Genomic DNA, 16,125 nt, shown 5'->3' on the forward strand with positions numbered 1-16,125 from the left:
GTTGAATAATGATTTACTTTAAAAAATGGACATGCAAGTTGGATGTGTTATAGAATTGTTCTTGTGATTTATGTATTTTTGCTTCATACTTATTAATTTTATTAAAACAAGCATTTTATTCTGCGTGGACTTTGAACACAATAAGTGCTAAAAAATGTCCTTCTAATTGATAAGTTGTAACTTTTTTTCTATATAGGTAGCACTGCATTTGATAATGAAAAATGTTGGAGGGATTGGCTGCTTGGGTTCTTAATACTTACATAGGAAGTTACCTGGAGAATGTAAACACAGATCAGCTGTCTATTGGACTTCTGCAAGGTATGTCATTTTCAGAATAATTCAAAGGTGTCCAATCAAATCATTCTGGTTTTGCGACCACATTTTTATTAAAAAAAGACTGTTTTTTAAAACTAAACAAGTACTAAAAAACAAACCCAACAAGTTTCGTTCATCAGACTAACATCTTCAGAGGTAAAGATAACTAACAGTTTAAAGCACAAACTATAAGAAATTACTTGTTTTTTTGTAATTTCTTATAGTTTGTGCTTTAAACTGTTAGTTATCTTTACCCCTGAAGATATTAGTCTGACGAGTAACGAAACTTATTGGGTTTGTTTTTTAGTACTTGTTTAATTTTAAAAAACAGTCTTTTTTAATAAAACCGGAATGATTCGATTGAACTTCTTAACCACAGAAACCTCCGCATGATAATTCAAAGGTGTGTTCATATTTATAAATTACCATAAAGCAGGAAGGAACCAGAATGATTTTATTAGGGAATAAATGATAATTTATTTGGTCTTCTTTAGCATTTCTTATTTTATAAGATGATGGAAAAATTATTTATATTTGAACAAAGTCAATATTTTCATAAAAATTATATGGAATTCATTGTCACTGTGGGTGATGTGTTTATCTGTCAGTATGCTTCAGAAGCATAATATGATGCTGAGTGAGATACCTATTAAGCATGAAGTCAGTTTATTAAAATAATGAAATATGATGAAAAATTGGCAACTCTGTTTGAAGTTATTTAAGCATGTTTAATTTATGAATATAAACTAGGAATAGTCACTACACAGACAATCACTGAAATGTGCATAGCATTTGAAGAAGATAATGAGTAGATGTAATAACGGTTGAAAAATGTGCATCGAATCACTTGATGAATGTGCCAATTCCAGGTGCTTAAAGAAAATCCACTGTGAGCAATGAAACTGTTCATTTGCATTGGCTGAAAAAGGTGTACAAATTAGTAAATTAGTTCCACATCATCTCACAGGTGACATGAAACTGAGGTTATCATCTTACTTGATGCGTTCTCATTATAGTTCGGGATATTGGTTGTTGATGTGCAACAACAAAAGAAAAGCAATACCACTGTGAGCAATAAAGATGTTCATTTGCATTGACTGGAAAAGGTGGACACTTAGTAAATTGGTCCCACATCATCATCTCAAAGGTTAATGTATAAAGCTTCAAGAAGTAAAATGATAACCTTAGTTTCATGTTACCCGTGAGATGATGTGGAACCAATTTGTACACCTTTTCTAAATTATCAGATCAGAGAAATTTTAATTTAATGTAATTCTGATAAATGCAAAACCACCATGAAGGAATGTCCCAATTTGGAATTTGCTGCACTTAGGAAACTGCAGTAGAACATGGCTGTTATTATTACCCAAGTAGATAAAGGTAATGTTACTGTTACCCTTGATCATTCTGATTCCTCTCCTTATGGGTCACCTGTTTGTGGTAGAGGAGACCTCCCAGTGGTGGGATTAGTCCTTTTTTGTTCTTCCTCTTTTTCCCCTATTCTTCTCTTCACTTCTCCTGACTCTTTTTTACCAATGCCCTGCTGCTGTGTTTGCCTTGTGGTGCAACCTGTGGACATCCAGAAAAAAGGGGATTCTTGTAGACTGGTAGTCTGGTAGACTTTGATATCTGCTTTAGCAAGATGGGTGGTACTGGAAGTCCTGGCCAGAGTCATTCAGCTAGTGTGCTTGGCTGCAAGGGTGAACAGTATTGCAGTAAGTCTCTTGTGCTCATGATCCATGGATGGGACCAATGCTTGTTTTGGTGCTTATATAGCATCCAAGGTATTACCTGGCACTCCACTCCCGAGTGCAGTCATGGTTTGCTGGTTAGTGGATGTCTGTGTGTGGCTCCATGGTGGTTGGCGTTGGCTCTGGGTGTCGAACCAAAAAACAATCTCTTGAGTATGAATTCTTCATTCTCAAATGTTTCAGGAGGCCTAATAAGTCCTCAAGCAAGTACTGATACTGTAAATACATCATTTAATAACAGAAGTAGAAATAAAAGATGTGATACCAGTATAAATGTGTGTTTTTCTCACCACACATGCAGCAAATGAAAAGCCAGAAAAATGTCACCCTTTATTCAAAAGGGTTTAGGACTGGAGGTTCTACCAAAACAGTTAGGAAATTCCAGTGATATCCTCGTGGAAGCATCGTATCAGTAACATTCTGAAAAGCTACTGAGAGTAGCATCAGTGGGTGGAATATCAGTTACAGTAACAAGTCATAAAACACTCAATTCTTGTAGAGGAGTGACATCAGAATGGGTTCTCCTTGATGTTCCTCATAAGGGGAGATGTTCAGAGCTTAAAGATCAGGAGTGGCAGGTATGAGGTGCATCATGATCCATAGGGATTGTCATTTGGTTCCAACCAGGAACATCATCCTTACTTTTGATACACCTAAGCCTTCACCATCTTTATCTTAACTGTCCTGTTAGCCAGTACATCCGTTATCTACTAAGAAGCCTTTAAATGTCAGAAATATGGGCATGCCGAAACTGCTATCTCTGTTTGGATGAGATGGACACTGGCAGTGGTGAGCTATGGAAATTTTATCAAAGGGCTCTCATCGTCGAGGGGAAAAAAAAAAAAGCGGTATTTCACACAAAAACGTTTATTAATACAGCTTATGTACAAATTCCAATCAAAATGTTTGAGAGAACAATCAACCTCTAAAGGCTATCATTTTTAAACAAATATTTCATGATCTAAACATGACATATTTACACACAATCAACTGTGTTAATTTCTCTTACATAAGAAAAACATTTTTTAACTATCAAAATATAATAAGAATGAAATCTTTTATAAAACATTTGATTGGATACTGGTTTTACCATACGATTGGCTACCATCCCCCCCACCCCCCCCCCCCCCCACCCCCCCCCCCCCCCACCCCCCCCCCCCCCCACCCCCCCCCCCCCCCACCCCCCCCCCCCCCCACCCCCCCCCCCCCCCACCCCCCCCCCCCCCCACCCCCCCCCCCCCCCACCCCCCCCCCCCCCCACCCCCCCCCCCCCCCACCCCCCCCCCCCCCCACCCCCCCCCCCCCCCACCCCCCCCCCCCCCCACCCCCCCCCCCCCCCACCCCCCCCCCCCCCCACCCCCCCCCCCCCCCACCCCCCCCCCCCCCCACCCCCCCCCCCCCCCACCCCCCCCCCCCCCCACCCCCCCCCCCCCCCACCCCCCCCCCCCCCCACCCCCCCCCCCCCCCACCCCCCCCCCCCCCCACCCCCCCCCCCCCCCACCCCCCCCCCCCCCCACCCCCCCCCCCCCCCACCCCCCCCCCCCCCCACCCCCCCCCCCCCCCACCCCCCCCCCCCCCCACCCCCCCCCCCCCCCACCCCCCCCCCCAAGGTCTTTTACTGGAGGCACTTTGCTGAGACAACCATGTGATTTGTTTTATATTTGCTTCTGGAGCCTTTTATAAGACATAATTTATTAAAACAAGACCTAAAACAGACAGGAAAATAAAAAATAAAATGGTTACGTTAATTATAAAAAATTACCTCGTTTGACGTAATGGTAGTGCCATAAAGTGTCGTGAGCGATAATACAGTGTAAACGAACCGTCATGCACATAGTTAGTTTTATTAGGCCTTCTACACGTCATTATTTATTGAAACAAAGTAGGTAACAGTAAGAAAAGATAAAAACAATGAAAAACTAATTAAAAGTTAATTTTAATTAAATTCGTCATCTAACTAAAGTAGAAATTCTGTGGTTGCCCCCCCCCCCCCTTTCCATGATGCTCCTAAGCATGTGCTTATTTTGCTTAATGGTTAATCCAGCCCTGGGTCTAGCTTAATGCTACCTCTGGAAGCAATAGCAGTTTGCCTATACATGGAATTTCTTATTACATTATGTTCCATTTATTTACCACTAGATGCTGAATTAAATGGAATCGATCTCATTAACCATATCTTGCAGCTGCCTGAGCTCATACTTCTTATGGGTGACTTTTATGTGCACAACACTGTGGTTAGTGCTAACACAAATGGTGAGGTCATATCATTCAGCAAATGCTTAACAGTAATGACCTTTCCATTTTGAATAACAAACTCAGTACTTCCTTCAATGTGCTCTATTCACTCATTTTCTGCAATAGATCGTACAGTCTGCTCTCCTGCCACTTTTCCACTGCCCATGTAGGATGTCAGAGAGAACATATATGGAACATTTTCCTTTTCTTTGTTCTATATCCTCACAAGAACCATGTTTTCTTATAAAGATACTTGTGTGCAAAATGGATGAGACTGATTGGAATACTTTTTTTCCATCTTGAAAATTTAATGCTGAAGCAGTCAGTTAAATACCCATTAACGAAGCAGTGAAGCATGTAACAGATTGTATTGCCTAGCCAGCAACAGCCTCAGTTTCAAAAACATCTAGATTTCCACTCTATCCAAAGCTTTGGAACCCAGAGTGCCAGCCAGCCAAAAAGCTCAGGAGTATATTTCATAGATAGCCCACCACATCAAACAGTAGTTTTTTAAATGTGCTCGGGCTAAGCATGATGTTTGAGATGTCAGAATAAAAGATCCAATTTACATCATTGCTTAATCAGACAACCACTGTGTTTGTGTTTGATTAATTGTTGACTAACTGAGTGGCTGTTTGCACTAAAATTATCATCATTATCATCATCACACTTTTCAAGGATTTAAACCTAGAGTGGCCTGTTCTGGCCTTACAAGTCATCGTCGAATCTCTTTTAGAGGACATCCTTGTTTTCTACACACACACACACACACACACACACACACACACATATATATATATATATATATATTATTTTTTTTGTATATAGCATATTATTTACTAATTTATCATTTTGTGAGTATTTATTAATACTTTCTGTGCTGCTGTAAGTAACCTTTGATATGGTACAATATGACCTTTGCTGTCCTTGCACAAAGGACAGCAAAGGTCATAAACCAACCAACCAACCATTCCGATTATTATTTAAAAATGTCTCTTCTAATTAGAGACCGATTTACTTATTTTTCAATTGACTCTGAACCTATCCAACACACACACACACACACACACACTGAAACTGCTAGATAATATATCTTGGACTATTAAAATGATTCAAAATCTAAGCCTTCAGATTCTATCCTCTCTATTCCCCCCCCCCCCCCCCCCACCCTGCCATGCCTCTGAATGTATGGGTTGCTCAGAATACATTCTCGTTGAGAACATAACTGCAATATTCAGGCAGTTATGTGCATAACTGCAAAAATCTTTTTTTTGAACATTGAACTCTGATCTTTGCATAAGAAATTCTTCTTTTTACTTTTAATTTACCCAGGGGTGAGTAAGATTTTTATTGTCAAGTATAATTTGTTTTCCTTCTTAGTGAAAAAATGTCCTATAACTCTCTGTAATCACAAGTATTGTGATAATCTGTTAAAACTATTTTGCTACTTTTATGTGGAATTATGAATTTGCTTTGAGTTAGCTTTTAGTATATCCACAGAGTTTCGACTGATTAAACCTCACTCAAAATTGAAACCAGTCTGGTTAGTAACCTTTCCCATAACACATGGCTGTATATATACCTGAGAAGAGAATATGCTGTCCATTATGGAATACTAAGGTAACTTGATGTGAAAGCAGGTAGCATAATCATAAAGATATTTCACATGAAACTTGGTTTTTCATGTGAAAACAAGAATATAATTTGAATATGAAGGTTTCTATGGTTTAGCAGTTTTTCAGTTAATTTGTGGTATTGAGACCACATATTTCTCAACATATAACAGGTTTAATAAAATATATATTATCCAACAGGTTTTGTAAGTCATTGGACTTATATCATCATCAGGAGTACCCAAACTTTATAAGAGAGGCTAGAAAAAAATTTATTTCACATAGCATAGATCTAACTGATAAGCTTAGGCGTTGCTGGTTATTCATGACTTATTTTTTCACGGTATTAACAACACCACAAACACTTTTTTCAACAAGGATGTTTTATTAACGCTAATATTTCGCTGATTTTCAAATCAGCATCATCAGAGCACAACACACATGTAAACGCGACAGTGAGTGAAACAATATAATTGCAGAAAGACAAAGGATCTAAAGTCCTATTTTTGGCGCCCTCTAATGGGAAAAAAAAAAAAAAAAAAAAAAAAAAAAAAAAAAAAAAGCAGCAGTTATCCTGGAGTTTTTCTTAGGATAACCGTCTCCCAAATTTTTGGCAAATTAATGCAACCATATTTGTTAAGGTTGGGAGAATTCTTCAAAGCCATTGCTGACTCAAAAAATAGTCTTTCAGATCTATAACGACTCCTAAATAGCACATTCGTTTTTCTCCATCTAATCCTGTGTGAAGGAGTGTCCAAAGCATGGTCTGCCAGTCCCGACTTGCCATAGTAATAGTAGCGAATGTATCTTTCATGTTCTTCCAGGCGGATGTTCACTGATCTTCCTGTTTGCCCATAATAGGCCAAGTCACAGTCACATGGAACTTCATACACTCCTGGGTGTGCTAAAGGGTGAAGTTTATCCTTTGGTGAGCGGATCAGAGTTGCCAGCTTGACATGAGGCTTGAAGGTGGTGCGAAGGCCATGTTTCACCAATACTTTGGCTATCTTTTCCGATGTACCTCTGATATAGGGAATAGAAATGGTCATGTTGTATTCTTGTGTATTAGGGGGGGGCAAAATAATGGGCCTATGTAGTATTTTTTCTATTTTGTAGGGATTGTAGCCGTTGGCTAAGAACGTATGGCACAGGTATTGGAGTTCAGTGGTCAGAGCTGTATCGTTAGAACAAATGGCTCTGGCTCTGTGTGTCAGTGTTTTTAAAATGCCGTACTGTTGGACTGGATGATGATGTGATTGTTTATGTAGGTATCTTCCTGTGTGTGTAGGCTTCCTGTAAATAGAAAAAGATAGTGATCCATCTGAAAGGCGGGTGACTAATGTGTCAAGAAATGGTAAACAGTTATTTGATTCTTTTTCTACTGTGAAGTGAATTTTGGGGTGTTGGCTGTTTAGGTAGGTGACAAAAGCATCCAAAGTGTCTTGTCCATGGGGCCAGATGGCAAACACATCATCTACATAGCGCAACCACACTAGTGGCTTGTATGTGGCTGTGGTAAGTACTTTGTTTTCAAAGTGTTCCATGTAAAAATTTGCTAACGGGGGGGAGAGGGGGAACCCATAGCAGTACCATTAATCTGTTTGTAGAATTTCCCCCCCCATGTAAAGTAACCTGCATTCATGGTAAATTGAAATAATTCAAAAATATCTGGAGGAAATTTAGACTTGATTAATTCAAGAGTGTCTGTAAGTGGTACATTGGTAAATAGGGAGGTGACATTGAAACTAACCATTATGTCTGAATTTTTTAGGATTAGATTTTTAACCAGTGTTTTGAAATGGATAGAATTTTTTACAAAAGTAGAGGAGTTGCCAGTAAGAGGGGCAAGCGACTTAGCTAAATGCCGGGCCAGTTTATATGTGGGACTATCTATGCTATCAACTATGGGGCGTAGGGGGACATTAGTTTTGTGGATTTTTGGTAATCCATAAATGCGGGGTGTTTTAACATGAATTGGTTTTATTTTCCTGATGATTTCTTTGGGCCATGATGTCACTTTTTTTGGGCCATGATGTCACAAAAGTTAAAAGCAAGCACCTAAAAAAATTTGAACTACTACAACAGCGCCAACATACGAAGTCCCGACCGCAACTTCGACGAGACCACGTGGTCGTAAACCTATCGTCGGAAACACTCACGGAAGAAGCCAAGAACGCCCTCAGTTTAGGACATAACTTTGCCATCGCGCTCAAACAAATTCCTAAACTCGAAATTATGATGAAAGTAGAACGGGGTATCCACGATCTTCCGCCAGCAATGGCCAACAACGTGCGACTAGACATAGCAAGTATTATAAACAAAGCTAAGCCTCCAAAAAGTAATATACCACATAAGCAAATAACTGCCCTAAAAAAGTTATACAATAATAAAAATATTATTATTACAAAAGCCGATAAAGGAAATGCAACAGTTATCATGAATAAAGAAGAGTATAACAAAAAAATGCAAGATCTCATATGTGACAGTTCTACGTATCAAAGTATACATCGAGACCCTACAATGGCGCAAAAGAAAAAAGTCCGAAAATTACTAAAAAAAGTGACATCATGGCCCAAAGAAATCATCAGGAAAATAAAACCAATTCATGTTAAAACACCCCGCATTTATGGATTACCAAAACTCCACAAAACTAATGTCCCCCTACGCCCCATAGTTGATAGCATAGATAGTCCCACATATAAACTGGCCCGGCATTTAGCTAAGTCGCTTGCCCCTCTTACTGGCAACTCCTCTACTTTTGTAAAAAATTCTATCCATTTCAAAACACTGGTTAAAAATCTAATCCTAAAAAATTCAGACATAATGGTTAGTTTCAATGTCACCTCCCTGTTTACCAATGTACCACTTACAGACACTCTTGAATTAATCAAGTCTAAATTTCCTCCAGATATTTTTGAATTATTTCAATTTACCATGAATGCAGGTTACTTTACATGGGGGGGGGAAATTCTACAAACAGATTAATGGTACTGCTATGGGTTCCCCCCTCTCCCCCCCGTTAGCAAATTTTTACATGGAACACTTTGAAAACAAAGTACTTACCACAGCCACATACAAGCCACTAGTGTGGTTGCGCTATGTAGATGATGTGTTTGCCATCTGGCCCCATGGACAAGACACTTTGGATGCTTTTGTCACCTACCTAAACAGCCAACACCCCAAAATTCACTTCACAGTAGAAAAAGAATCAAATAACTGTTTACCATTTCTTGACACATTAGTCACCCGCCTTTCAGATGGATCACTATCTTTTTCTATTTACAGGAAGCCTACACACACAGGAAGATACCTACATAAACAATCACATCATCATCCAGTCCAACAGTACGGCATTTTAAAAACACTGACACACAGAGCCAGAGCCATTTGTTCTAACGATACAGCTCTGACCACTGAACTCCAATACCTGCGCCATACGTTCTTAGCCAACGGCTACAATCCCTACAAAATAGAAAAAATACTACATAGGCCCATTACTTTGCCCCCCCCCAATACACAAGAATACAACTTGACCATTTCTATTCCCTATATCAGAGGTACATCGGAAAAGATAGCCAAAGTATTGGTGAAACATGGCCTTCGCACCACCTTCAAGCCTCATGTCAAGCTGGCAACTCTGATCCGCTCACCAAAGGATAAACTTCACCCTTTAGCACACCCAGGAGTGTATGAAGTTCCATGTGACTGTGACTTGGCCTATTATGGGCAAACAGGAAGATCAGTGAACATCCGCCTGGAAGAGCATGAAAGATACATTCGCTACTATTACTATGGCAAGTCGGGACTGGCAGACCATGCTTTGGACACTCCTTCACACAGGATTAGATGGAGAAAAACGAATGTGCTATTTAGGAGTCGTTATAGATCTGAAAGACTTTTTTGAGTCAGCAATGGCTTTGAAGAATTCTCCCAACCTTAACAAATATGGTTGCATTAATTTGCCAAAAATTTGGGAGACGGTTATCCTAAGAAAAACTCCAGGATAACTGCTTCTTTTTTTTTTTTTTTTTTTTTTTTTTTTTTTTTTTTTTCCCGTTAGAGGGCGCCAAAAATAGGACTTTAGATCCTTTGTCTTTCTGCAATTATATTGTTTCACTCACTGTCGCGTTTACATGTGTGTTGTGCTCTGATGATGCTGATTTGAAAATCAGCGAAATATTAGCGTTAATAAAACATCCTTGTTGAAAAAAGTGTTTGTGGTGTTGTTAATACCGTGAAAAAATAAGTCATGAACATAGCATAGATGTTAAGATGTTGTCAAGTTCTGATAATCTCTGCTAAAAAAAAAAAGAAAAATCAGCTAACGCCTTTTGTTCCTTTATAGGGAGTAGGCAAGGCCATTTTAGCCCTATCTATGTGTAATTAATTTTTTCTAGTCTTATTTATTTATTTTTTTATAAGTTTTGGTATCTGATGAATGATGTCTGAAGACTTACCAAACCTGTTGGGTTATATTATATATTTTCTTAAACCTGTTATATGTTTAGAAATATGTAGTCTCAATACTGAAAATTAACTGAAGAATATAAACAGCTGCCTGATTGGCTGAGTGGTTAGCGTATCTGCTGTCCAGCCAAAAGGCTGTGGGTTCGAATCCCACCATGAATATGGATGTTTGTAATTGTCTGTAGAATTACGAGTGGTAGTCAGTGGTAGATGGCATTGGTGTAGTTGCGGTCAGTTGGTGATTGAATGGGGAAGACAGAGTTGTAGAGCAGGTGCCCTCCCTCGATGAGTCCTTGGACTCCCTGGAGGTGTCAAATAATAATAATAATATAATTTACAGAGCCTGTGTAGCTCAGTGGATGTGGCGTTTGCACACCATCGCACTTGGCCGCACGAAGGAAGACTTGGTTTTGAGCCTAGTTGGCGACACTAGAGGAAATTTTTCTAAGCCTTTTTTCGACCGGTTCCCAATTTAGTCTATCTCTGGCACAGGCAAGCAGGTTTTTCCTCCCGGAAACTCGGGTTTTTCGTCCTGTAAACTCAAGAAAATCAACCATAGAACCCACATTATTTCAGACATTAAATATATTGTGTTAGGGACCACAAGATGGCGGCACCTTTGAGCCGTCTCTCTTCACTGCGTACCGCTTAATTAGTGATAGCCTTGGGCCATCTGTCTCTGATTGGGTACCAGTGGAGATTGAACTGCCCACTCAGTCTCCAAAAGTTAGATAGGGCTAAAAAAATGGCCTCGCCTACTCCCGTATACGGGAATAAATAGGCGTTAGCTGATTTTTTTTTTTTTTTATATAATTTACTTTCCTTGCACTAAAAAAAAAAAATCCCTAAGCAACTTGAAAAATTCACTTTTTACACTATAATATCCATTGGTGATTACTCTCTTGCTTACTGCTTATTTTATTTTAATAATCATCTCATAGTATCCATATGCAGCAACACAGAGCAACAAATCTTTGTGATCTAATTTCTTTTCAGTTTCACTCACTTCAGTTCTTTGTAAAGTAATGGAGAAAACCGTTAATGTCTGCCTCGAGTCCTCTCATTAGTGAATTGTTGTATGGATTCTCCCACTGTCAGTCAACTGGGTTCTTCTTGCTTATGTTATCCACCATTGTAAAATTGTCATGGAAACGTTTTGTGAACATTCATGTGCTTCCTCATGATATTTTCGAGTCATGTGGCTTCTGCAACTAGGTTGCAAATTTTTTTTCTGGAGATGTACATTATGTGTGATGGTGGATGGATCTGTCTTTACAAGTAATTTTGGTTTTCTACAAGGCTCCTTTCTTGCATCTACTCTCTTGTATCTTCTAATATATCAATGCCCTTCTCCAGTTAACTGCAAATCAGATACACAGTTTTGTTCATGTTAGTGCATTGCACTCCTCTTTGTGAACTGACAAATCTTGTGCACATAAATCTTCAAAAATTTTGATATTCGTATTCATTTCTATAATCTCAAATTCTGATTGCTAAACCATTTGTTAGTGTTAGTTCTGATAACTTAATTTCATTGCTAGTAAAATTCAGTCTAGTTTTATTTCTTGCAAAGAAGGACCCTTTTCTTCTAGTTTTGTTTTTGATAATGCTTTCATCTCTACACAAAATAAATTTCTCATCTTGGAACTTCAGATTTTTTTTTGGTTCAACCATATTATAGACATTGCTTCTTCAGCATTAAAAAAAAGCAGGCTTTTTCTTGAGGCATTGTTTTACCTCTGAACAGTTATTAACACTATACAAATCATAAATCCATCCTAGCATTGAATACTGTTATCACATTTAGAAGGGTATCCTTAAGAGTTTGCTAAAAATATTCAGTACAGAAGAGAGTACAGAATGAAATCTATCACACAGATTTCATTCTACTGTATGCTTTTTGTACAAATATTTCTTTGAATACTGTTCATCTCAATTGCTATCAGTAATTCTTCCATTCTAAATCTGTAAGTCTGTTAAAAATATGTGAAGTATTATTCAACTTGTCTTCACAGTTGAAATCCAAATTCATAGAACAAATTTTTATTCTTCATTTATTTTTCTTTTACTGTCTTTTGGAATAGTCTTAATTTTTTTTTTTTTTTTGCATTTCCTAAATAATCCAATCTACAGATCTTCAAATACAATGTTTATGAGGTTCTTCTTATCTTTTCCCATTCTACTAATGTAATGTATGTTGAACAGCCTCTTGTAGATTTGAAATGAGAAATATAAACAGGTGTTATCCTGATTCAAAATTGACAATTTTTTTGGTTTTGCTAAGGAAAATACCCCCCCCCCCCCCAGATGTCCACTGTTTTGAAGGTTGTTTACTGGAAATATACTCTAATCATAAAATTATGAATAATGTGACTTTCACATGAAATTTTAAGAGAATAAAGTAATTAATTTTTTAACATTAATTTGTGATTTTAATTTGACATATATGCAAAGATAAAACAGTGTACAGTAGACTCTCACTATAGTTGGGATCAGAGACATAGTTTGTTATTGTGCAAAGTTCATTATAGTGAATTTAGTGAAAAAATACTGATCCCTGCCCACTCTTTTCCCATGAAACAAAGTAAATTGCAGGAATATGAACAAAAGATATAGCGGGAAACAAGATAGAGGAAATCACTAGAAATAAAACCAAGGTTTTTTTTTTTTTTTTTTGTGGGGAATTTGCTTTTAAGGGCTGCACATTAGAAGTGTAAGGTATTTTTGGTACTTTTTGTTCTATTTTTATTTTATGATTGTAATTTTATTTTTCTGTTATCACTTTATGGAATAAATTATTTACATTTCAGAAATGCTTCTTGATATCTGGGTAGCCCAACATAGTTATGTTGCATTCTGCAAATGCTTGAAATTTTTCTTGCACTTGTTGATGGTATTGGCAGTTGTTTTTCTGTTATCAGTGATAATTTTATTTTCTTTCCCTTAATATATGTGTTGGGATGTTTTTTGGAGGGGCTTTTTCTTTTACTCTTTTATCTGGAGATTTTTCTGACATTTTACTTTTCTCATCACAAAACAGGTATCATGAAGTATTGCTGCATTAGTTTCTTTATTTTTCTTTCTCCTGCATTATTCTTATTTTATTCTTTTTTGTGTGTTTTCTTATTGTTCTCTTTTGTTTTTATATTGTTGTGTCATTTATATGTATGTACACACACACACACACACTGCTTGAAAAAGAAATCAATGGACACCCCCCCCCCCTTGGGCAAGGTGCATTGTGCCATGTAATGAGTCAGATCCTTGTAGCCAGTATAAATTGGAGGAATATGATGCTCCCAAGTCAGTACAACCAACCATGTCTGGGTGAAATGGCTGCGAGAAATGAACTGACAGAGTTTGAAAGAGGCATCAGTAGTGCAAAGAGCATGTAAAATGAGACACGGAAGCTTGGAAAGCTCTGTTATGGAGCAATGAATCATACTATTAAGTGGAGGGGCACCATGGCTGTTTGTTTCTCACACTCTGGTTTGTTGACTTCTTTCCAGTTACTGTGTGTGTGTGTATTTTTTATTTGAAAATTTATTTTTCACTTGGTTAGACTATAATAAATTTAGTTTAATCCTTTATCCAAGTGTGAGCAAACAAAGTTTGTGCCTGAAAGTATCTTCAGGACTGGGGTAAGGTGGTACAACACTGGGAAACTCGTTACAAAGTTGGAGCAAGCTCACAACACTCCTATCTCAGTATCTCCCATAATGCAAAACACATCTTGTGGATATGTATAATGTTATGCATTAAGGGGAGGGCCACTACCCAGACTAGTTTCAACCTTTATTCAGGTCTCTTCAGTGAGAGCCAGGCCCGAGTGGAGATACTAGGCAGAAGCATTAGTAAGGTCATCTCTACCTATAGGAGTTGCCAAACGGTGTGCCACCTTTTTATTTTATTTTTCACTTGGTTAGACTATAATAAATTTAGTTTAATCCTTTATCCAAGTGTAAAAATAAACTTACAACATCTTTCTCTAAATCCAGAGTAATTTAATAAAAAGGTGGTGCACCGTTTGGCAACTCCTATAGGCAGAGATGACCTTGCTAATGCTTCTGCCTGGTATCTCCACTCGGGCCTGGCTCTCACTGAAGAGACCTCAATGAAGGTCGAAACTAGTCTGGGTAGTGGCCCTCCCCTTAATGCATAACATTATACATATCTGCAAGGAGATGTGTTTTGCATTATGGGAGATACTGAAATAGGAGTGTTGTGAGCTTGCTCCACCTTTGCAACGAGTTGCCTGGTGTTGTACCACCTTACCCCAGTCCTGAAGATACTTTAAGGCGCAAACTTTGTTTGCTCACACTTGGATAAAGGATTAAACTAAATTTATTATTGTATTTTTTATTTATTTATTTATTGAATTTTTTTAGCTTTTGAAGCTTGATATTGTTTTTTATCTGCATCAGATAAGTGCAATGTCATGTATTTCTAAATATTAAACTGGAACTTTATATTGCTTTATTAGTTGACCAGAGATTTTTTGAAAAATATATACAATTGTAGACAGTAGTATATATTTTTCGAAAAATTTCTGGTCAACTAATTAAGCCAATATAAAGTTTCAGTTTAATATTTAAAAAGTGACCAAATACAGCATAGAGATGAGTCATGTAGTTTTGTCGATTTGTGAGTTACAACTTTAGTGTTTGTGAAGTTGTATCATTTTGATTTTGTAGAAAAGCAGTAGATATTAGTTAAACAGGTGTATCTATCACTTGCATGTTTATTTCTCACTACATTTGGGAAAGCAAATGACATTGATGGATGTGTACCTAAAAACTATTCTGTTAAGTAACATTTGAATATTCTACAACACATAGAGAGCTCAAGTCACTTCCTGATCTACTTTACATCCCAATTACAACCCATGAGATTTGTTGATCAGAGGAGCAGATGCTTTTTAGCAGATTTTAAAGTCACTTTGTCACACACATCTGTGCACACAGACACATTAAGATGTTTCTACACTGCTCATAGACTTTCCAGATATAATGTACCTACAATTTTAGATTGTGATTACAATCACACTGCCTTCTCTTTGTGCAACAACAAATGAGCAGATTGCTCAAATGTGCTCCACATTCTACATGCTCTGCATCAGTTTGGGAGAAAGTGAATTTTAAATCACAAGAGTGCAAAGCACTTTTTAAATGATGTGATGACATTTATTCTGCACACGAATGCAAAATAATGATCACAAACAGACTCAGTATAACTGAATGTTGCTGACTTATTTCAAGCACAAGACATTTTTTTATTTTTTATTTTTTTTTTAGGGGTGCTTAATGGTCAAAGCTGTATAACTGAGAGGAGACCTAAACATAGCCTTTAAAGGAATGCGGAGAACCGACCAGGGCTTCTGACCTAATGTCCAATCCTCACCTTCTCATGGTGCACCCTGTTGGGTATCTACTTGGATACTGAGCAAATGAGGATGGACTGGCAATTTGGGATTTAGCCGACCAAATTGTATTCTTATTGGTTAAACCAAAATAAAAAATGATGGTACAACATGAAAAATTTCATGCCAGCTGGGGCGTCGCTCGGTAAAACAAGGCCCCCGTTGTTTTCGCCAGGGAACCAGGGCGCACAGCGAAAAGTCAGCTACTGGAACAAATCTGAAAATCTGAAAACAAACCCCAACTCAACATCACCAGAGTTAAAGATCGGTACTATCAACATAAGAAGCCTGAATGGCAAAGAAATGGAGCTAGCTCAGTAATTAG

The 16,125-nt window shown here is 37.9% G+C and overlaps 1 protein-coding gene across 1 annotated transcript in view; it reads left to right on the top strand.

Annotated features, from left to right (window-relative positions):
- The first annotated feature begins 221 nt into the window (after positions 1-221).
- Positions 222-16,125, top strand: part of Vps13D (vacuolar protein sorting 13D) — a 1,260,195-nt gene continuing 1,244,291 nt past the window's right edge. The window contains exon 1 of the mRNA XM_090393926.1: positions 222-318. Coding sequence (XP_090250052.1) covers positions 222-318 — 97 coding nt within the window. The remainder of the gene's footprint in view (positions 319-16,125) is intronic.

Source organism: Typopeltis vanoorti, chromosome 6 (assembly GCF_054136105.1).
Source record: "Typopeltis vanoorti isolate ZY-2024b chromosome 6, IOZ_Tvanoo_1.0, whole genome shotgun sequence".
NCBI lineage: Eukaryota > Metazoa > Arthropoda > Arachnida > Uropygi > Thelyphonidae > Typopeltis > Typopeltis vanoorti.